The sequence below is a fragment of the Micromesistius poutassou genome (assembly GCF_964030765.1).
Source record: "Micromesistius poutassou genome assembly, chromosome: 9".
Classification (NCBI taxonomy): Eukaryota; Metazoa; Chordata; class Actinopteri; order Gadiformes; family Gadidae; genus Micromesistius; species Micromesistius poutassou.
The window spans coordinates 18,268,393-18,291,358 of record NC_140279.1 but is presented as its reverse complement, the minus strand read 5'-3'; the positions used below and the strand labels follow the sequence as shown (position 1 = coordinate 18,291,358).

The following is a 22,966-nucleotide window of genomic DNA, read 5'->3' as shown; positions in this document are numbered from 1 at the left end:
CATGACATCATCGCTATTTTTAGCCCAGACCAGGGCTCGCAGATAAGTTTTTGCCTCCACGCGCTGTCCGGCTCAGAGTATATACACCACAAGTAGCGCGCGGGACTCCTCAGACTAGAGTAGCGGCCGGCAAGACAAGAGCTACAGCGCACTCGGGTGTTTTTTCTTTACTATATAACACTGTTCACAGAGAGAGCTGTTCTTTCGTTTTATATATAAATATATATAATAGAACAGCTTCTTTCCCGTTGCCAGCAGTCTCGCAGACATCTGCTCTGTAAAAGAAGGTCAATAATATCGCGATCAGAATAAGAAGAGTTTCACTCCGAACTCCACTCACTCACTACCCAACTTTGGCGACTCAGACTTCAGGGACCGGCGCTGGGGGGGGGGATCCGACCCGATGTTCTCCCGCTGACAGCCGAAAGACCCGGAGACCAGGACTAGAACTTTTTTTTTTTTGGAAGAGACTTTTGACATTTGCGGGGCATTTGTCTTCTTATGTCTACCAGGATGGAAACTACTTTTTACGACGACCCGCTCAACGCCTTCTCCCAACATGACAGCGCGGGTTACGGATACAGCAACCCCACCAAGCCCCTGAAGCACAACATGACGCTGAACCTCGCCGACCCGTCCGGCACGCTGAAGCCTCACCTCCGGGTGAAGGCCAGCGACATCCTGACGTCCCCCGACGTGGGCCTGCTGAAACTCGGCTCGCCGGAGCTGGAGCGGCTCATCATACAGTCCAGCAACGGGCTCATCACGACCACGCCGACGCCGACGCAGTTCATCTGCCCCAAGAACGTCACGGACGAGCAGGAGGGCTTCGCGGAGGGCTTCGTCCGGGCGCTGGCGGAGCTCCATCACCAGCACATGCCCAACGGGACCCCTGTGAGTGTTGCGTCGGCCGCGCCGGTCGCCGGTGTAAACAACAGCAACAACAACGCGGTGCCGCAACAACCACCGCTGCCTCCACCACCTCCCGTTTCCTCCGCGGCCGGTGCCGCCGCCGCCTCCGTATACAACAACAACAACAACAACACTAGCACCATGCGGTCTGAGTCGCCCGTGTACGAGGACTTAAACACGTTCAACCCGGCCATCAGCACGGTCTCGGCACCCAATTACACCACGTCCCCCCCGACTATATCTTTCTCCGCCGCCCCGCAACTCCCCATGTACGGGCAGCAGCAGCAGCAGCATCATCATTCGGGTCCGCTGTCCCGGATCACAACGCTCAAAGAGGAGCCCCAGACGGTCCCGGAGATGCCCGGGGAGACCCCTCCCCTCTCGCCGATCAACATGGAGAGCCAGGAGCGCATCAAGGCGGAGAGGAAGCGGATGAGGAACCGCATCGCCGCGTCCAAGTGCAGGAAGAGGAAACTGGAGCGGATATCGAGGCTCGAGGACAAAGTGAAGAACCTCAAGTGTCAGAACTCGGAGCTGTCGTCCACCGCCAACATGCTGCGGGAGCAGGTGGCCCAGCTGAAGCAGAAGGTGATGAACCACGTCAACAGCGGGTGCCAACTGATGCTCACGCAGCAGCTTCAGACCTTTTGAGGAGCGCGTTCGGGGTTGAATGGAAAAGACTGTTGAAGTAGAAGTTGAAACGAAACGGACACATCGTTTGATAGTGAACTGGGCCTGTGTCTCTCTCTCTCTCCCCCCCCCCCCCCCCCCCGGCCCCCCGGAGTCGTGACTGGGTGGGATTATGGCAAAGAGACTGTCGGGACCCGGGGCCAGTAGTACTTTCTTGAGTGCCACGCAGCGAACCGAGAGGGGGGGGTGGGCAGTGACAGTGCGTGAGCCCGCGAATGGACCTCACCTCACCACGCGGGACATCGGGTTCTGTCTTTTTAGATAAAGCAGACGAGCAGTGGGCTCAGACCCAGTGTCGATACTTCAACAAACTCTGCATGGGCCTGATCTGTGACCGTCAAAGAAATTCAGTGTTAGCGGGTGAAGATCCTGCAATAATAGACTGTGGTTGTTGGTTGGTTCACGTTGTGGTGGTTCTTCTTGCTGCTGCGAGACGCCACCCCTCGGAAAGGCTGAGAAGCGGACGCAGAGCTGCCTGACATCTTAATACAGTTAATACAGTACAATGTACTTTTCTTAATTGCAAGAAACTGTTTATTTACATTGGAAAAGCTTCAAGATTGACTTGTTAATGTCTAAAGTTGTTTAATGGGGTTTCACTCATTGCGATATGTATATAAGAACGACTTGAGTACTTATGTTGTGTCATATGTTTTGTAATAATACTGTATCCTTTTTTTATGTTGGTTTTCTGAGAACTTCAGAAACGAGTCGATATTTAAGGTATGAAATAAACCCATACAAAAAGAAATCTGTGCGTGTGCGTGTGTAGGGAATGGGCTACAGTTGTGTTCAGAGCTGCTAACACAATAAAACATGTTGCAACATGTTGCAAGAGCTCAGCTCTCAGTACCTGGAGGTAAATTCCATTAGAGTCTGTATTGATCCGCGCTAAGTGATAGTGTTTACTCAGGGCAACGGACCAATCTAGGCTAATGTGTGAACTGTAGAACTTCACGGCCACATATTGCCGCAGTACCCAATTCAATACAACACCTGATATCTCAGCCCTGCATCCGTCCACTCCAGACCTCTGCTATCGAGGGTAAAATCTGACACAATACGATTTTCCCATTTATCTTCCACTATCAAATAAGCGAAACATTATGCATTGCGTTTGAAAAATGTAAGAATCAGGTTAGCCTACACTATCACAAATCAAATCGCACCATTTACATGGAATTCTATACTCTCCCACACTAAACATATGCAATATATTCAGTATAAGCCTAGGATAAATATTGTCCAGAAGGCTACACTTATTTCACCTATTTCGGGTATTTGTTTAAAAAGCAAGGGAGCCTTCTAAAAGTATGCCAACAAACTTAAATAATCCTTCAGAGCGATAGGGTGTAATTTACGTACTGAATCAGGTGAGATGTATTTACTAACGTGTGCATTAGGTAAACCAGAGACCCTCGCCCTCAAATATAACTGACAGCTACAACAGGGCGATACCTACTCTAACCACTAGGCGGCGGTACTTCTCAAAAAAATGAAGTGACACTCGCTAATCAAGCCAAATCAAAAATGATGCCGTAATTTCACATATTCTATAGAGACCATCAATCACGATTTTCTCTGATGAGGCTGCCCAGAAATACTCAATAAAACCCACAAATGGATGGATAGCTTGTGGGGAGCGGGAACACATAGGCCTAAAGGGAAATAAAAACACATCTATGACTTTAAAATCCCAAACCAGCGGCATATTGAAGGCCTACGGCAAACAGACACAATTAAGATACGCTTTAAACCCTTTTGCCTAATTAACATTACTATCCAAACCCTAGCACTATAGTCTACAGTCGGTCAAACGAAGGACATGTCGCCCTCTATTGTGCATCATTTTGCAAGTGTAATTGATTACTTATTTGTTTTTTTTGTTGCAAATGTGTGATTGGATTTATTCGATTAGGCACCTTTTAAAGTATTATAGACTAGGCCTATAGGCTATAGCACACCATTATTGTAAAACACTATATACTTGGCTCATTTTTTTATACCCCGTTTCTTTTAAGTTATTTTGAAAAAAATAACCGCTACCGTCCTAGATTGATCTTGCCCAAATGTGGTGGGGGTGACATCATCCAAAACACCCCTTCCGACCATATAAGGTAGTAGAGAACAGTCGGAAGATCTACGTCAACCCCGTGGGCGTGGTTTACGGGAAGTGACTCGCTTCAGCGCAAGAGGTTAAAAGCGCCGTGCAGCAATCCCACGCTCGCATCAATACATTGAAAATAGTGCTGAATACGTCCTTCAAAAAAAAAAAAAGCACGGCACACAAACCATTGACGTTTAAGTCACATGCAAATAGAGGGACAACACTAACACAATATGTTTGCGACAAGGGAATCTTTAAATAACCTTTTGTGGTAAATGTGGTTGAATTTGACAACAACATTCCAGTTATACTGTCACTAGGGCTGTGTTTAGGGCTATACCACCTGCGCAGTGACGCTTTGTGTGCGCCTGCATTGTTAATAGCTGACTGCAGACCTACAGCATATGCCTACCTGGTTGCTAAGGTGTGATATGTCACTTAGTAATGAATAAACAGACAGAACAGAGCAGAGAGCCGCAGAGTGTAAAGCCGGTACTGTACTGACCACTGAGACATTTGTAACATTTGAATTACCATGCTGAACAAAGTGAAGGCTTTTCATTCCGGTCAGGGAGCAGCGATGTACCCCTCTAACCCCTACGCCGTCCAGGTGGTCCGGGCCAAGCGGAGCGACCTGAAACACGGGATACGGCGCACAGAGGAGCTGTTGGACCTCCTGGTCAGAGAGGGGGTGGTCGCCCAGGTCAAGAGATCCGTGGTCCTGAACCTCAGGACGCGAGAGGAGCAGAACTCCATGGTGCTGGATGTCGTGTTGGCCAGGGGTGAGAGGGCGTGTCGGAAATTCTTCCACCCGTGCCTCGTGCAGGCCGAGCCGAAGCTTTACGATCAAATCAAGGCCTACTTGGGCGCGGCCAACGAGAAGATCGGCGATCCCAGAAGGCAGCTGATTGGGTACCTGCTGGAACAGGACAAGGAGGGATCGGGTGGGGAACCTAGTCGGGAACGCCCCGCCCGGAAGACCAAACGTTTACCCTCACCGCGGCCGGATCCGTTTTCAGCGATCCGAAACGCGGCCGGCGGGGCCCGCGCGCCGTCTAAAAAAACGGGGCGACGCGCGCCGAAGGGAAATCACCGCACGCAAGGTGACATACACGACGTCATCGCCGCCGGAGGGGAGCCGTCGGCCGTGGAGGAGATGTTGGGACGTGATGCGGACGTGAACGCCGTCAACGCCCTCCAGGAGTCCCTCCTGCACGTGGCCGCCGAGCACGGCCGCCTGGCCCTCGTGGAGCTCCTCCTGCGCCGCGGGGCCAGACCGGACCCCCGGGATCGGGAGGGCCGAACGCCGCTCCACCGGGCCGCGAACCGGGGCCACGGCGCGGCGGTGGTGCGGGCGCTGGTGAGAGCCGGGGCGCGCCTCTACGCCACGGACGCGCAGCGGAAGAATCCCGCACAGCTGACGGCGACCGACGAGGACCTGGACTGCGTCCGGGCCCTCGTGACGGAGGAGAGGGGCCGAGGGGAGGGGCCTGGGGACCAGACGGAGGAGCCCACCTTCCTCCACAGGGCGGCCCAGGAGGACGACCACGGCCTGGCCCGGAGGCTGCTGCAGGCGGGGGCCGGCGTGGACGTCCGGACCAGGCAGGGTAAAACGGCGCTGTTCTACGCCGTGAGTGGGAACCACGAAAGGACCGCAGGGGTCCTTCTTGAAGCGGGGGCTGCGGTGGACCAAGCGGTCCTAGACGAAGCCGTGAACCTCAACAACGGCTCCGTGCTCCGGCTACTGCTAGGTGAGTGTGAATGTTCCGGAGCCCATGCTGCACATGTTCTACAGGGCTGATTATGGCCCCACGTTCACGCAACGGCAAGGGGGGGGGTGACGGACCCCCGTTACGTCCTTGCGGACCCTCCACCTTCGCGTCCACCGCGAGGAGGGCCGGACGTGCGCCTCCCAAAAATTGTAACCTTCTGTCGAGGGCGACGCAGCCACAAGGGTGGCTGTGATTGGTCCGCTCACTAAAACCCGACGCAGGACCATAAAAGGTTCACACGACTGCGTCGAAGCGTCTGCGTTGGTCGTTGCGTTGCGTGAGCGTGGAACCGTAATAATCAGCCCTTTGAAGAATGGATGATCACAGAGCTATTTTTATGCATTTACTTTTTGATCAGATGCATCATCGTCACGTCACTCATCATGCGTATGGTGTTGTCACCTGGTTGTGTTTCCTAAAGCAGAAGTTAATCAGTCATTGTTCAAACCGCAGCTCACTCAAAAGGATCCCTCGGTCCAGAAGCCACGGGCTCCACTCTCTTCTCGGCAGTCAGACAGAACTGTCACGCGGTGGTGGACGTTCTAATCGACGCCGGCGCTGATGTCAACATGTATGACCAGCAGGGATACACTCCCCTCCTATTGGCTGCTGAGCTGGGCCACACAGACACATTCAGGTACCTTGCCTTTTGGCAGTGCTCAAGACTTTTCCAACATAGGTTCAGCGCTGCTGCCAATGTTCATTTATTACGTGAACATATTCATACAAATATGTTGAAACTCATCATTTATTAATATTATAAACATGTGTTTCTTTAGAGTTCTGGCAGCTAAAAACGCCAAACTGGATGTGAGTCTGCCGAACTTGGCCACAGCCTTACACCTGGCTGTGCGCAGCGGCAGTGAGCCTCTGGTCCAGGCTCTGCTGGCGAAGGGGTTGGACCCGAACACAACCGGGCCCAAGGAATACACGCCTCTACACCTGGCAGCGCTGCACAGCCACCCGGCGCTGGTTGAGATGCTGTTGAAAGCTGAGGCACAGGTCAATGCAGGGATAAACAGATCTAAAGATAAATACAATCTTAAATGTCATCTTTTCATTGTGTGGCGTTTCGTCGTGAACTTCAGGTGTTTTTTTCGCTTTTTGGTGTTCATTCTACTGACTGACTGACTGTTCTTTTGCACTATTACCATTACAAATATAGCTGCCATTACTGACTGCCTTTTCTTTTGCACTACCACAACTTAAATTATATTATATTATACAGAAACCTATGCTGCTACTTCATACATACTCTTATATTTTACTATATTTTATTGTCTATCTTGTTTTAATATTAGTAATGTCCTTCTGTGTGCACTTCAATGTTTACTCTCAGTTGTGTTAGGATATGTCTCATCTTATCACTTCATGTGTTCACCGTGGGCTAGTGGGAAACGTCTTCTCCATTGCTTTGTACTCCTGTGTCTCCATGTGAAGTCATTGACAACAAAGCAGACTCTTGAGCCGTTTCTCAATACCAAGTACGCGGACTACGTACTCGCGGACTTGGAAGTACGTACTTGGCAAGTCCGGACTTTCAAGTACAGACTTCCGAGAACGCGAGTACGCACCTGCAATTGGAACAGCAGCGGACTCGATGATGCATTCTGGGATATTTAACGGTCCCAAGTCCACACGAGTCACCTCCGATGCGTCCTCGGTAGAACGGCCTCATCGAGAACGCATCGAGAACACTTCGGGGTTTTACGACAGTACTCGCGTACCCGCGTACTCGGAATCGGAACAGCGCTTGGGCCACCACTGATGACGTTTACCGAGAACGCAAGTACACGAGCACGCACGAGAACGTGAATTGAGAAACGGCTGACTCTGACTCTGACTTTGACTTTTGAAGGCGAGTGCCGTGGCCCAGGACGGAAGCACCCCTCTGCATCTGGCCAGCCGGCGCGGCCACGCCGACACACTGGACCTCCTGCTTCAGGCCAAGGGTCACAACGCCGAGGCCCGCGACCGGCAGGGCCGGACAGCGCTGCACTGGGCGGCCTCCAGCCAGGCGGAGAGCCCGGCGGTGGACATGCTGCTGACGGCCGGCGCCAACCCGGACGCCGCCGACAAGCAGAAGAAAACGCCGCTGCACCTGGCGGCCGCGGCGGGGAGGACAGCGGCCGTGGCGGCCTTGTTCTCGCACAGGGCGAGGGGCGGGGCTAAAGACATGCACGGCTCCACGCCCCTGCACTACGCGGCGGCGCGGGGCCACGGCGGCGCGGTGAAGCTCCTCCTCCTGCGGGCGCAGAAGAAAGTGGACGAGAGGAACGCGTGGAGGAAGACGCCACTGCACGCCGCCGCCGAGAAGGGCCACGCCGAGGCGGTGGCGTCGCTCTTGCGGGCGGGGGCGAAGGTCAACGCGCTGGACGGCTGTAAAGACACGCCCCTGCACTGCGCCGCGCGGGCGGGCAGCAGGGACGCAGTGAGGGAGCTGCTGGGCTGGGAACCGGGGAAGGGTAGGCCGGGAGGCAGGGCTGACCTGCAGGCCGTTAATAACGTGGGCAAGACTCCAGTGCGGGTGGCGGAGAGCGGAGACACGCAGGAACACAGGGACATTGTGGCGATAATCAAGAGAAAGATGGTTCTTATTAAATAGACGACAGGCCAAGAGACACACGTCAGGTGGGACTGCTTCTCGCTGAAGGCGTAACCTTCAGCGAGAAGCCTGGGGCCTCGTGTACTAAGACTTGTGTGGATTTCTGACTAAAACTTTGCGGACGCCAAAATCTGGAAAGCTGCTGCGCACAAATAAATCCGGATGTATCAATCCTTGCGTAAGCACGATTTCACGCAGATTCTCTTTGTACATCCCAATTAACGTGAAATTGTGCGCACGTGCACGAGCCCGTCTCTCCACCCAGTCTCCTCCCTCATTTAATATGATAATTCGTATAACTAAACCTGCAGTAGTGCGCTCGTTAGGAGAAATGAGAAAATGGAGAAAGGAAGAAAAAATAACTTTAGTGAATGCGAGGTGGAGGTGCTGATTTCGGAGGTAGAGTCCAGAAATAAGATCTTGTTTGGCTCTATTTCCTCCGGAATCAGCACCAAAAGCAAAAAACTGTCGTGGGAAAACGTTGCCAAGTCGGTCAATGAGGCTGGGGCGGAAAGCCGAACTGTGGCTGACATTAAAAAAAAGTGGTCGGACATCAAGGTGGACATAGAAAGAAAGGTGTCTGCCCACCGGAGAAGTGTGGGTCAGACGGGCAGCGGGGCGGAGTCGGGGAGCTCGCCCTATTTGAGCAAAGGGTGGCAGCTGTGATTTGGGATCGGCTCACTTTTGCCCAAAAAATCATAATTGTCGCGGTACACCCCTTCATTTCGAATGCGACCATATTCTAACAAGGCCAACACTGCCATTGTCAACCTATCGATTATTGCCACATTTTGCGCATGCTTTTATATTCTCATTTATTTGGATGCATGCTGACGATTGTTCCCATACACCCAAGGTGTCAATAATATGTACATAATTCGAAATCGACCGACTGGTTCATTGATAGATTGAATTTAAGTAACAATGGCTTGTTCTTACTCCACGCAACATCAAATAATAATACTGCAGTCAAGAATCTGACGACATATGCGTGAAGAGAGATCCATTAGCGATGTCATGCGTGGTCATGAAATATGTAACGTTTAATAAACAAGTCATCACTGAAAATAATATTGCTGGGGCTTCCTTTTAATTTCCTTTTAACTCCAATAGTAACAATATATTTTTATGGGTCTGTTTACGTTTAGCCTAATATCAACAACAGTGTCACAATATGCGTCTCGACAACAATAATGTATGATTGAAGTGCATTTAAGATCACACATCCCGACGTTCAAATCCACTTTGAACTCGCCTCATATTGCAATATTACTTCATCATGACTCGTGATCGAGTAGGCCTAATGTTGTTGCGCTGCATTGCCTCTATGTGCCGCCAACTGACAAAATGCAGCAGAAACGTGCGTAAGCCAGGCATTTTTAGTTTGCGTGGAGAACCGCACTTTCTCACGTCAAGTCAGTCTTTGTACATCCGAACGTTTGCGTGAGAAGTTGCTTACGCAGCTTTTTTGTGCGTAAGCAAGCGTTGTACATGAGGCCCCTGAACCATAACCTTAACCGTAATTAATTCATGTTGGCAATGTGGTGGGGCAAAACAAAAGAAAAAAATGAGAATGGTTATTCAAGTTCAAGATATTCTGTTTGTTTTACGTGACTTCATTTTCCGCCTTGTGGCTGTTGATATATAACGGGAGCTGTGTCCACGGGTACGGCTGCTGTAGTGCAGCGGGTACAGCCCATGTTGTGACAGTTCCACCGGCTCACCACACGGGGGAGCCATCAGACTTATATAGGGAACAGTAAAACAGCATTGAAATGTAAACCATTCGTTCAGATGAATTACATGTTTTATTTTGTTTTTTGTTTGGGAGTGATTCGTGAAAATGTAAATCAGTTAAATGTTCTTTTCATATACAGTATAGTATAGTATGTCCATTTTTGATGTCGTGCTTTACTGTCTAAGGTTGCGCGGTGTCGAATGACGATGCCCCGTGTCACGTGACACTGTTGTTTTGGTCCGAGTCCATGTGTGTTATTATATGAAGTCCCTTTCTACATCAAATGGCGAGGAACGAAGAGAAACAACAAGGACGATTGAATAGACTGTGGCTTCAGAAAGAGAGGGCTGGCAAGTCGCTTTAACCTATATTTTGTCACTCGTGATAACATGGATAAACTCAGATTAAACATTAACCACATTAGCTAGCTAGCAACATGCTAATTCTTGTGCAACAGGCACATCTGAAGCATTCTCCTTACTGCTGCTTCACCAAAGCTATTGGCGCTGAATGCATCATATTTCTCTTTTAATGTGGCCTTCACCCGTAATAACAACAGTATGTGCGACAAATGCATTTTTCATACCTTCATTTGTTTTCATGCCTTCACTTGCAGAAGGACGAATTAAAGATGCACATGCCCCCAGACCTAAACTGGTAAATAATGAAAGATATCGTGTAACAATAACCGTCTACAGTCATGGTTCGTTCTCTGATAATAAAAACCTACTGTTCTCTCCCAGTCTACTCTTAATTCAGCCTCCTCTGTGAAAAAGTGGATCCCCAGCATTAAGAGTGAAATAGAGTATTACTTGCAGGTAAGCACACACACTAGTGTTTGAAATACTTTCTGTGGCCATTGCGGATTATTGTGGATCATCTTCAAAGATATTACGATACGATACAACTTTATCGTCAGCTTACACTGACATTTGCACTCTTGAAAAAAAAAAAAAAAACACAGCAGTCACAGCTCACCCACTACCCCGAGAGGAAAATCGCAGAGTTCCAGTTCTGCATCAAGGAGTTGGAGCACGAGTATAAGCGCTTCATCGTCAAACTGCGCGCTCTGGACCCCACCTGTAAGCACAGACCATGGACCCCCCGGGCCTACAGCAGGAGGAGAGCAGACACGCAGCAGGACGACTCTCTGCCCACCACCAGTCAGTTTTTTTTATATACTTTACTAAATATTAAACTTATTAATTTCCTTTATTGCCTCTGCTAGCAGATGACATATTTTTTTTGTTGATTAAAATTAACTCTCAATCAGCACTGAATATCACTGACTCACAGAGTTGAAATAACATCAGTAGTGAGATAGATAGATAGATAGATAGATAGATAGATAGATATATTTAAGCAATAGATCACGACAGGCTGTGGTATACGGTCATTATACCACAGTTAAGGGGCGTTGTCCGTCCGAAGTGATCTATTGCTTTTATAAAACGGTTACGTAAATATGGCGAAATGAAAGTCAAAGACACCCTCAATTTTGAAAAAGCTAGGAAGTCGGAAAAGCATTTTTTTTTAACAAACACAAAAAAGTAGTCCCTCCTGGCTGCCTGCAAAGTGTACGGCGGTTGCTATGCAACACACTGTAGCGTCCTTCAGAGAGAAGGCTAGAGACGGTAGCTCGGTTTAGCCTACTATCGATTTCACTCACCGTGTGCCTAATGCTTTACAACATTTCCACCCTCTCCAGCAATCAACATATTTTAAAAAACATAACAACGTTTTGTTTTTTTTGTACCAGAAAGCCACGCTCTCTGGCGAAGGCAACCTACAGCTCTTTATTGCTAATATTATTTGACTATTTTTCCTATGGAAGTACAGTTTAAAATGATGTAATCGCTGCTTTATCAGTATCGATAAAATCTATTAGTTGTCATTTTAACATTTTAGTATGATTTAGTACGATGCTGTGATAATTACACGACGTAATGACGGGCTGCGACGCTTGACTGCTGTCAGCTGGCTGGCTGCAACGACAGGCCAGCCACACCTGGCCGCCTGCCACTGGCCACTGGCCACTGGCCACTTGCCGCCTGGCCGCCTGCCACTGGCCACTGGCCACTTGCCGCCTGGCCGCCTGCCACTGGCCACTGGCCACTGGCCGCCTGCCACTGGCCACTGGCCACTGGCCGCCTGCCACTGGCCACTGGCCGCCTGCCACTGGCCACTGGCCGCCTGCCACTGGCCACTGGCCGCCTGCCACTGGCCACTTGCCGCCTGCCACTGGCCACTGGCCACTGGCCACTGGCCGCCTGCCACTGGCCCGCTGGCAGGCTGAGCGACCAGGTCGCAACCATAAAAGCTCCGCGACCCTTTTGGCGGCAAATAGGTCGCAACCAACCAGCGGTCTGGCTGAATGAGCGACCTGGGGCTGAGGCAGCCAGTCACAGTCACCATGGCTGCTTCCACGACCAACAGCCTGATGCAGCTCCACTGGTTACCAGTCAAGTTCTGCATTAAATTCAAAATTTTACTCCTCACATACAAGTCCCTTCACGCTCTGGCCTCCCCCCCCCCCCCCCGTTACCTCTCTGACCTCCTCCCCCCCGACACCCCCCCTGCGGTCCCTCAGGTCCTTTGACAAGGACCAGCTGGCAATTCCCCGCACTAGACCTCAAGACCTTTAGGGATAGGGCCTTTTGCATGTCCGCCCCCACTCTGTGGAACCAGCCCCCCCCCCACATCCGCTGTGCCTCTTCTGTGGAGACTTTTAAAAAGCACACGAAAGAGCACCTTTTCTCTGAGGCCTATGGCCTCTAACCCACGACCCCGCCCAGCGCCTTGCACATTCGCACTCCCTCACCTCCCACTCTTGTGAAGCGACCTTGAGTATCCTGAAAGGCGCTATATAAAATCTATTATTTATTATTATCAGTCAACATCTCATTGAACAGAATAAACATACGTGTGTCAGAATAATAATAAAAACGTGCATACAATAATATATAGCTTAGATATCGATAGACCAATAGGTCTTTTTATAATATATATATAAATAAATAGGCCTATTGGTCCATCAGTATCTAAGCTATATATTATTGTATGCACGTTTTTATTATTATTCAGACGCAGGTATGTTCATTCTGTTCAATGAGATGTTAACTGATAACTGATGTTATCATATTCTGTTCAATGAGATGTTAACTAATAACTGGTGTTATCATATTCTGTTCAATGAGATGTTAACTGATAACTGATGTTATCATATTTTGTTCAATGAGATGTTAACTGATAACTGATGTTATCATATTCTGTTCGATGAGATGTTAACTGATAACAGGCTGTTGGTTGTGGAAGCAGCCATGGTGACTGTGACTGGCTGCCTCAGCCCCAGGTCGCTCATTCAGCCAGACCGCTGGTTGGTTGCGACCTATTTGCCGCCAAAAGGGTCGCGGCGCTTTTATGGTCGCGACCTGGTCGCTCAGCCTGCCAGAGCCAGTGGCCAGGCGTGGCAGGCAGCCAGTGGCCAGTGGCCGGCGGCCAGGCGGCAAGTGGCCAGTGGCAGGCGGCCAGCCATGGCTGGCCTGTCGTCGCAGCCAGCCAGCGCGTCAATAAGTTTGACTAAAAGAGCAAAAAATAGTCAAATAATATTAGCAATAAAGAGCTGTAGGTAGCCTTCGCCAGAGAGCATGGCTTTCTGGTACTTCAACTGTCGCAAAAAAAACAAACGTTAATAACATGCAAATGAACTGATTAACGACCGCCCAGAGACTTTAAGCGACCAAGCCAGCCAGCGACCACAGCGACCAAAAGCTGCCAGATGAGCGACCGACACAGTGACCAATGCAGCGACCAAACACAGCGACCAATGCAGCGACCAAACATAGCGACCAATGCAGCGACCAAACACAGCGACCAATGCAGCGACCAAACACAGCGACCAATGTAGCGACCAAACACAGCGACCGACACAACGACCAACACAGCGACCAACGCAGCGACCAAACACAGCGACCGACGCAGCGACCGACGCAGCGACCGACGCAGCGACCAACGCAGCGACCGACGCAGCGACCGACGCAGCGACCAACGCAGCGACCAAACACAGCGACCAAACACAGCGACCAAACACAGCGACCAACGCAGCGACCAACGCAGCGACCAACGCAGCGACCAACGCAGCGACCAACGCAGCGACCAAACACAGCGACCAAACACCGCGACCAACGCAGCGACCAAAAGCTGCCAGACGAGCGACCAACACAGCGACCAACGCGACCTACGTCACGACGCACGTCGTTGGTCAATCACGGAGCTCGGCCCTTCCTCTGCTTTTTGCACAGATTGTTTGGTCACCCAATAAACCTAATCTCAATAAACCTAGTCACACACCTCAAGCAGATGAATGCTTTAATCTTGCAGTGGATTCCCCTTTAGGACCTGAAAAAGATTTATAATGCAGTCCTACTTTAAAGTATTTACCTCTTTCTTTTTCTCTGTTGTTTAGTTAAGAAGCACCGCTGCGGTCGGTCGGAGCTCCCCAGTGGTTCAGGGAGCGGAGTGGAAACGGACCTGGCCAGCAAAAATGGAAGTAACCAACCAGAGGCCAAACTCAACCCTGTCGTAGAACGACGCCCAGAGCCGCCCTGTGTCGACCAGGACCTGCCCCTCTCGTTCAACCCTGCGCGCCTTGCAGTGGCGGTCGCTGGGTTTCGAGGGCCGGTCACTCAGTCGGGTGCTTCACACGCCACACAGAGCCTCACCCGCGCACTGCACTCCGGCTTGCCAAACCTCTCTGGTTCCCTCCTGGGCCAAACGACCGGTGCGACCGGGCTGCAGGAGGCCGTGAGGGAGTCCGCTGGAAGACCCGCAGTCGTTGTGAACAGACAGCGGACGGCGGGGCAGGGCCAGGGCGCAGAGACTACAGAGAAGGGACCGGAGACTACGGGGGACATCGGGGCAAAGGCAGAGAGGCTTGGCCAGGTGCTCCTGGGCCTCAGCTATTACTCCTCTTCAGATGAGGAGTCTTGACACATGATTCATGCCGATATGAATCAGTTTTTGTGTTTCCTACCTCCCCTTCAGTCATTATGAACTTGAATAAAATAAACTGATTTTTATCTATTGTGGAAATAGCGTGTGTGCACATGGAAGAAAAAAAAAAAACTGTGTGGAAATACGTTGCAATTCTCATATCAGGGACAATATCAACCGTTATAGAATTGATGGATGTAGTCATAATCCGCAAACCACAGTAACCTAATTGAGGCGAGGGAGAGATTGAGGTTGGAAGGGGAGTCTGTTGTTCTGATCTGAAGTGAGATTGGCATAACTCGCTGAGTCAGAATAAGTCACGCTTCGCTGTGCGTGTATGACTGCTGCTGGTTGGAGACTCTCCGCAGGGAGGAGTTTAACTGTCTAACCAGCCTGTAGGAGGTGTAAACCAGTGAGTTCTGGGAAACACTGCCACTGTAGGCCGTGCACGTAACCAAGTCTACGGTTAGGTCTGACCTTGATATCCTGGCGAACAGCTGCAGAGTGCACACTCATCGCTTCAATAGAAGAAAAAATAAAAGATGTACAACGGTGTTAAAGGGGATGCATTTTATATTGCAATATTTTTTTTTAACAATTGTTTTTTTTCTTAGTAACAATAGTCCCAGCGTGGTAACATTTTACAAATTATTATCTCCTTTAATTTTATCTGTAGCCTATTTGTTTTTTTTGCTGTTAGGATAACTATATGAAATACATATAAAGGAAATATCTACACAAAATATCTATGCAGTAACAGATGACGATTTTGATTAGATTAGATTTTTTTTTATTAATTGAGAAGATTTTTATTAATTCTTTTAATTATTGCTTCAGAAGACCTGCCGTTAATGCCACAGTAGCAAGTGCTGCATGTGATTCTGGGTCATAACAGTTTGAGACGGCTCTGCGCACTTGTTTTTTTGTTTTTTGCGACGAGGTTATGAGTTATATCAAACCCCCCAGCCACCAGCCTACCAAGCCATCCGCGGTAAGCATTCTCAGTACTCGGCTAAAGCGAACAGGCCTCCTAGAATGCTTGGTGACTTGTGGAAACGGCGGTGGCCATAGTGAGGCAGCATTTAGCCCACGGATTCCCAGGGAACCTTCACGCCCAGGTGACCCCACTCAGACCACAACACTGTGTTCTGTGTACCACCCAGACCACAGCGCTGGCCATTCTCCATCGACTGCAAAGAGGAGGTTCACCAGTCAGCTCTCCGGTAAATGAAAGCGTCCAGAGAGATATTAAGCCAGGTGAATTTCAACTCGACTTGGCTGTCTGCCTTTTTGTTTCTGGCACACAACCAGAATAAAAGCCAATTCGGAGTTGTTTCTCTTTTCATGTGGCAGCGATATCCTCCCACTAAGAGATTCTGTACTTTCGAAAGTGCTCTATCGATGTTAACCAACATTCTCTGTCTTGGGGAATGAATAGTTCAGTGGAGGTCAATGAGTGACTTAATATAAATCACGAGACATCAAGTAAAGTTGGAAATACCATAGGAGGCATATTGCCATCAATATATTTATTGAATTCGTTTTTTTTTTTAATTATTGTAGTGAGTTTTGTTGTGTCAAAATGAAACGACACCATTCCTTTAAACGTGAACGCTAATGTGTGAAGGTGGTGAGCGCTTGTACCTGTGACGTTCATGTATGTGTCTGTGGGTGGAAACTGTGGCTTCTGACAGCCTTTTTTTTTTTTTTTTGATTAACATAAGACACACACCTCTAGCATGTAAAGCCTGGCCTCCACACACACACACACACACACACACACACACATCACATCACACACACTCCACACCACTGTCAGTCGTGCATCATGAGCTACGATCACAAACATCGATATCCTGGAGTTTTCCATGTGGACGGACGTCAAGATCCAGAGTGCCCACCGGTCCCTCCTCCACGGATGGCCTCTCACTGGCCGGCCCATGCAGACCACGAGCGCTACCGCAAGAAGAGCGACGGGTGCCTGGGCATCAGTCGCAGCGGGGTGACGGTCCTCTTGCTTCTGTTTCTGCTGGTGTTCACCACCTTGGGATTCGGAGCTTACCAGATGTACAATTTACAGACGGACCTGCGAGCAATGAGTAGGCCTAAAGTAAGTAGCTTCTGAATGCCATGGTTTATTAAGACTTTTATGAGTCAAATCAAATGTATAGTAGGAATGTGCAGTCAAACTCAAAATATATTCAGAGTGATAAATGGAAGATCCTGTTTTGCATGGACTTTTTTGTTGTTGCGTTAGTTACATTTGTCATGTTTTGTCATGTCTATCTATAATGATGTTTATTTCGAGCTAAAAGGGCTGAGTGATGCGTTATGGATATAATTCTTTATTTTTCATCCGACAGGCTGATCGGATGCATTCCTCAGACACAAACATTGTCACACCTGAAAAGCAAGTTGGTGAGTCTCTTTATTGTACGACCGACATTGCCTCAATTAATCGCAAAATATTGATTGAAGTAAATACAGGGCAAATGTGTTGTATAAAGGGATTGCAGATTTCAAATGATTGTTTGCTCTTTCAGGGCTTGAAAAACCGGTGTTGGAGAAAGTTTTGGATGAAGTAAGACCTGCAGCACATGTCGTGGGTAGGAGTCTTTCCTCTCATCATTTAATCTCTTCTCTCCCCTTCTCCCTTCTCCTCCTCACGTCTAACCTCCTCTCCTCTCTTCTCTCATGCCCTCTTCTCTCCTCCCCACCTCGACACCTCTCCTCTACTACCCACTTCTCCTTGGCCCCTCCCCTCACGTCGTCTGTCCCCTATCATCTCTTCTCCTCTCCTCTCTTCTCTTCGCATCTCATGCATTTTTCTCTCATCCTCTTCCCTCTCACCACCAACATGTAACCTAGGGGTGTACGGTATAAACGGTATAGAAAGTACACCGGTGTGAATTTGCGCTACGGTATGGTCGGACGGTATGGTCGGACGTAACTTATTTTTCATGTGAAAAGTAAAGTTACGCGAAACTAGTTCATTTTCCTAGTTCCTTTTCCTAGTTCCTTTTTCAATTCGGCGCAACGTTACTTTTCCCAGGGACCGATTTGACAGCGATACTGCCTTCTCAGGCAGTCTGCTATTGCGCAAGCACGCAGGCACGCAGGCGCGCAGCCTGCGCAATAGTCCCTTCACAAGCTCTCATTCCACTCCGTACGAGACAGACGCTGGTAGCGTGAAGCTGACTCTGCATCTCAGACATCGCTTCCGCAGGCATTTTCCAGCGGTGGAACGAGATAACAAACGCCGTCACTGTTTACCTGTGTAAGGACATGGTTCCCTTTCAAAATGTCGATAGAAAGGGCTTTAAAGAGATGGTCAAAACACTCGATCCCAGGTACGCGTTACCTGCCCGCACACACTTCAGCCAAATTGAGATGCCAAAACTACACGGCAAGGTCCGCCAGCAAGTGGAGAAATATATCCATACTATCCATACTGGAAGTAACTTAAAAAATAAAAGATTTAGCGTTTTTTTCCATTCAGTTTTGCTCAATAAATGTACTTAAAATACTTCTTCTATACAAAAATAGCTGCCTAACCAGTATTTTACCCCTTCAGAAGCAGATATAATACCATACCGTCTATGCCTCAAATCATACCGTGATATAAATCCTAGTCCATACCGTACCGCCCTAATGTAACCCCTCTCCTCGGTCGCTCTCCTAACCTCTTTTGTCCACCTCTCCATTCCTGCTCTCCCGTCTCCTCACCTCTTCTCCTTTGGCCTATCATCCTCTCCCCTCACCTCCTCTCTCCTCACCTCTCCTTTGACCCTCACCTCACTTCCTCTTTCGACCACCTCTCCCCATCCCGTCTTCTCCCTCCCGTCTGTCTGTCCAACGCTCCTCTCCGTCCCACGCCATTCGGTTTCAATCCGTGACACAACCTCACACCTGTGTGTCCCCCCGCAGGGCGTATCCACAGCAGCTCGTCGCCAAAGACCCACCTTCTGTGGGAGCCCAAGGCGGGTCGCGCGTTCACAGAGGGCGGGGTCATCTATCAGGGTGGAGCTCTCCTGGTCAATCACACGGGACTCCACCACGTCTACTCCAGGGTGGAGCTGTTGCGGCCGTGCTCCGCCACACACCCCTTCGTCCACAGCGTGTTTCTGCGGCGGGCCGGGCGTGGCGACCCGCTGATGCTGATGCAGGCCAACAGAAGGGACGCGTGCAACGACAAGACGGTTGGCAGCGTGTGGACCTCCGACAGCTACCTGGCGGCCGCGCTGCATCTTCAGGAGCAGGACCGGGTGTTTGTGAACGTGTCCCACCCGATGGATCTGAGCCACAACCATAACGCCAACTTCTTTGGTCTCTACAAAATCTAGCGTGGAAATGACTCGGGCGATACATATGCGTAAATTATTTCGTTACCTTCATGCAATAAATGTTTTTTTCAGCCGGAAACATATTAATATAATTTCCTCCTGATTGAGCTCTGATGATTGTACAATGGTAGCACGTTTCGGTTCTCATTCAGCGTAGGTTCTACCTCTTTAGTTTCACTCTCAGGTCCTGCTTCTCCCCTAGTGATGCTTGCTTACCCGTTTGAGAGCTTAGGCATCGTGGTATTAGACTGATTCTGGCATTATCTCATTGCTGGAGCCCTCTGAGGGGCAAGTGGAGGAAGGTATAAATGTTTGACTTGTCCTGAAAAGAATTTATAAAGTGTAAAGTGGCAGCTGTGGCAATTGTGAAGCTCATAGATAAATAATTGTTAAATGCATAAATGGCAGCTTTTGTGACAATGCATAAAACACTAAAGTAGTGAATTATGATTTCTTTTGTTGATCTCTTAATATTTATTTCTGGTACGGGGCGCCATTATCTGGAGGGCTTGTGATCTTGTCAACACACTGTTGATGAAATGTTTGAATTGTTTGAAACAAGAAAATAAATACTGAAATTATGATTGTTTACATCACAGTTAACATCTACATTGCCATTGCACCTCTCTAGAAAGTGCTCATCCCTTTTGTCATTTTTTTACATATTTACATTCATATATAATTAATAAATAATACATTGAAGTACATTTTTATGGTACATGTTTTGGTGTGAAAATTGCACTGCATTTTGCATTCCCCTAAGTTAGCAATAGTTGTGTTCTGTGTTAAGGCGTGCAAGTTGATACATGCAAGACCATGTAACGGCAGACCTCAAAAACAAAAAAGACATCTCAATCTCGACTTCCTTCCTGTGTGAATAGTACATGGTCTCCCGTGTGGTCTTTTTTTTTCTCTCTCTCTTCAAAGATGACATGCACGTGCATTATCACCCCAGCGAGACCCCGTCGTGGAGGCGTTAGACTCACTGATCGGTGTCACCCTTGGCCAAAATACATACAGTTCCTACGTGACAAATATAATGTTCCTGTGCTAGATGGAACATTATAATTTTGCACAAAATTTACATTGAACAGAACTGTTCGCCTCTTCTTCATCAACCACTCAACCACACTGTGTTCCTGTTATGAGAAATCTTGACTTGGTCAAACAGGAAACGTTGAAGAAACAAGTCTGACAAATCGCAGCTATACGTCACTGATATAGCCACGGGTTGGAAGCAAAATTATACCTAAAATGATACGCCTGGGTTAAAGACTACTACTTAAAATTATACTTGAATCTAAACAATAATAACTTAATTAGGACCACAGAAATATTTTATTACACGGGTGCCATGTGCACAAAATATTTTCATCATTAAGCCTACAATTCGTCTTATCTATGTCACTCGGCCGGCTCAATGGTAGGCCAATGTGATCACCACAAATATTCACACACAGGATTATCAGTGATCAGTGTAATAAGAACAATAAGAGGAGTTGTAATAAGAGGAGTTGCCATGGATGTATAAATAGCATGGAACTTGGAGTAGCTCTCAACATTGATTACACCAGTTAATCAATGTAAGCTAGACCTTTGCAGTTTTCAATGAAGGATTAAAATAAAGCAATTCTGTCCTGGCTTAGTTTAGGTATTAGCTGTTTAGCGCCCCCTGTCAACTACTAAAAGAACTGCATCTATGTAAAATAGATGTGTTTACTTTAGTCTTCGTCCCCGACAATCAAATATTGTATTTTTGTTGTGAAATGCCTATATTTCTGTGTTGTAGTAGTAAAAGCATTACTACTGTTTTATGGAAACATGAAGGGATTTAATGATTCATCATAGCAATTTCCGTGTTTGGGGATGGAACTTCCGTCTCTGAGAAAATCAATGTTCTTTTGATGCTGTTCCACTAGATGTCACTCAAATAGATACTACATTGAACTGAAAGAGGCAACCACAATCCGCCCTTGTCTTTGTGAATTAACATGTCAAAAGACAAACTCTCTATGCTATCACCTTCACCTGTTAATAAATACATGTAATAATAACCAGCTGATCATCACCAAGACTTCTCATCAAAAGATAATGAGACTGACAATCCAGCAACCTTAACTTCAACGCCAATAAGCTATATTCAGGATTTAGTTATTTTCTTCCTTCATTTCTGTGTGTGTGTGTGTGTGTGTGTGTGTGTGTGTGTGTGTGTGTGTGTGTGTGTGTGTGTGTGTGTGTGTGTGTGTGTGTGTGTGTGTGTGTGTGTGTGTGAACCAGAGCGTCAGTCCCTCCCTTTGTTCAGTCCTCATCATGTCCAAGAAATGTGAGGTGGTGACCTGCCATCTGCATCACTAGTTCCCTTGCCAATATCCCATGTGTTCCCACATTAAGTCCCTCAACAGTGAAAAATAAACCCTTTGTGATGAATATGAAAGAAAACTGAAACTAGAAAATGCATTTCTTCATCAACCACTCAACCACACTGTGTCCTGTTATGAGAAATCTTGACTTGGTCAAACAGGAAACGTTGAAGAAACAAGTCTGACAAATCGCAGCTATGCGTCACTGATATAGCCACAGGTTGGAAGTAAAATGATACCTAAAATGATACGCCTGGGTTAAAGACTACTACTTAAAATTATACTTGAATCTAAACAATAATAACTTAATTAGGACCACAGAAATATTTTATTACACGGGTGCCATGTGCACAAAATATTTTCATCATTAAGCCTACAATTCGTCTTATCTATGTCACTCGGCCGGCTCAATGGTAGGCCAATGTGATCACCACAAATATTCACACACAGGATTATCAGTGATCAGTGTAATAAGAACAATAAGAGGAGTTGTAATAAGAGGAGTTGCCATGGATGTATAAATAGCATGGAACTTGGAGTAGCTCTCAACATTGATTACACCAGTTAATCAATGTAAACTAGACCTTTGCAGTTTTCAATGAAGGATTAAAATAAAGCAATTCTGTCCTGGCTTAGTTTAGGTATTAGCTGTTTAGCGCCCCCTGTCAACTACTAAAAGAACTGCATCTATGTAAAATAGATGTGTTTACTTTAGTCTTCGTCCCCGACAATCAAATATTGTATTTTTGTTGTGAAATGCCTATATTTCTGTGTTGTAGTAGTAAAAGCATTACTACTGTTTTATGGAAACATGAAGGGATTTAATGATTCATCATAGCAATTTCCGTGTTTGGGGATGGAACTTCCGTCTCTGAGAAAATCAATGTTCTTTTGATGCTGTTCCACTAGATGTCACTCAAATAGATACTACATTGAACTGAAAGAGGCAACCACAATCCGCCCTTGTCTTTGTGAATTAACATGTCAAAAGACAAACTCTCTATGCTATTGTAGTGACCTACAAGGGGCATTAGAGGGAGACATTCACCCGGTCACCTGCGCCTTTAAGAGAGCGGGCGGGTGGAGGAAGAGGAGTTCCTTAGCCGGCACACCTGGTCCCTGGCTGTATGTGAATTGTTTGGAAGTAAACAAACCCAACCTGCCTTCGTCTCCTGTGTCGTTGTTTTCCGCACTTCCACATTGGTGACCCTGTGAAAAAGAACTATGTCGAAACCCGAAGGAAGCAACGGCTACTCTGCAATGCCTGGACCGAGCGGGGCTGGAGAAGCTGTAAGCGTCTGCACCGCGACCATCAAGTTGCCCGAATTTTGGCAGCGCAACCCGCGGCCGTGGTTTCAGCACATCGAAGCCCAGTTCCAGCTAAGAGGAATAACGCAGGACGTTACGAGGTACTTCCATGTGGTGGCGGCGTTGGATGCCTCGACGA

At 48.1% G+C, this 22,966-nt stretch overlaps 4 protein-coding genes across 4 annotated transcripts; all 4 read left to right on the top strand.

Annotated features, from left to right (window-relative positions):
* Window positions 1-82: 82 nt before the first annotated feature.
* On the top strand, window positions 83-2,347 carry jun (Jun proto-oncogene, AP-1 transcription factor subunit). Its single transcript, XM_084472509.1, has one exon. It carries the CDS (start codon window positions 502-504, stop codon window positions 1,561-1,563), a length of 1,062 nt encoding a protein of 353 aa, XP_084328635.1. The 5' UTR covers window positions 83-501; the 3' UTR covers window positions 1,564-2,347.
* A 1,942-nt stretch (window positions 2,348-4,289) lies between these two features.
* caiap (CARD- and ANK-containing Inflammasome Adaptor Protein) lies at window positions 4,290-8,086 on the top strand (the record flags this gene model as incomplete). The annotated part of the gene is made up of 4 exons (XM_084472960.1): window positions 4,290-5,460; window positions 5,935-6,118; window positions 6,261-6,483; window positions 7,340-8,086. 4 exons carry the CDS (start codon window positions 4,290-4,292, stop codon window positions 8,084-8,086), a joined length of 2,325 nt encoding a protein of 774 aa, XP_084329086.1.
* A 1,977-nt stretch (window positions 8,087-10,063) lies between these two features.
* Window positions 10,064-14,927, top strand: LOC311353013 (uncharacterized protein). Its single transcript, XM_084472852.1, has 5 exons — window positions 10,064-10,174; window positions 10,441-10,481; window positions 10,568-10,642; window positions 10,789-10,987; window positions 14,290-14,927. Exons 1-5 carry the CDS (start codon window positions 10,108-10,110, stop codon window positions 14,811-14,813), a joined length of 906 nt encoding a protein of 301 aa, XP_084328978.1. The 5' UTR covers window positions 10,064-10,107; the 3' UTR covers window positions 14,814-14,927.
* Window positions 14,928-16,591: 1,664 nt separating this feature from the next.
* faslg (Fas ligand (TNF superfamily, member 6)) lies at window positions 16,592-19,741 on the top strand. The gene is made up of 4 exons (XM_084473437.1): window positions 16,592-16,926; window positions 17,180-17,234; window positions 17,360-17,422; window positions 18,744-19,741. The coding sequence occupies exons 1-4, from the start codon at window positions 16,645-16,647 to the stop codon at window positions 19,157-19,159; spliced, it is 816 nt and encodes a 271-aa protein (XP_084329563.1). The 5' UTR covers window positions 16,592-16,644; the 3' UTR covers window positions 19,160-19,741.
* Window positions 19,742-22,966: the final 3,225 nt, after the last annotated feature.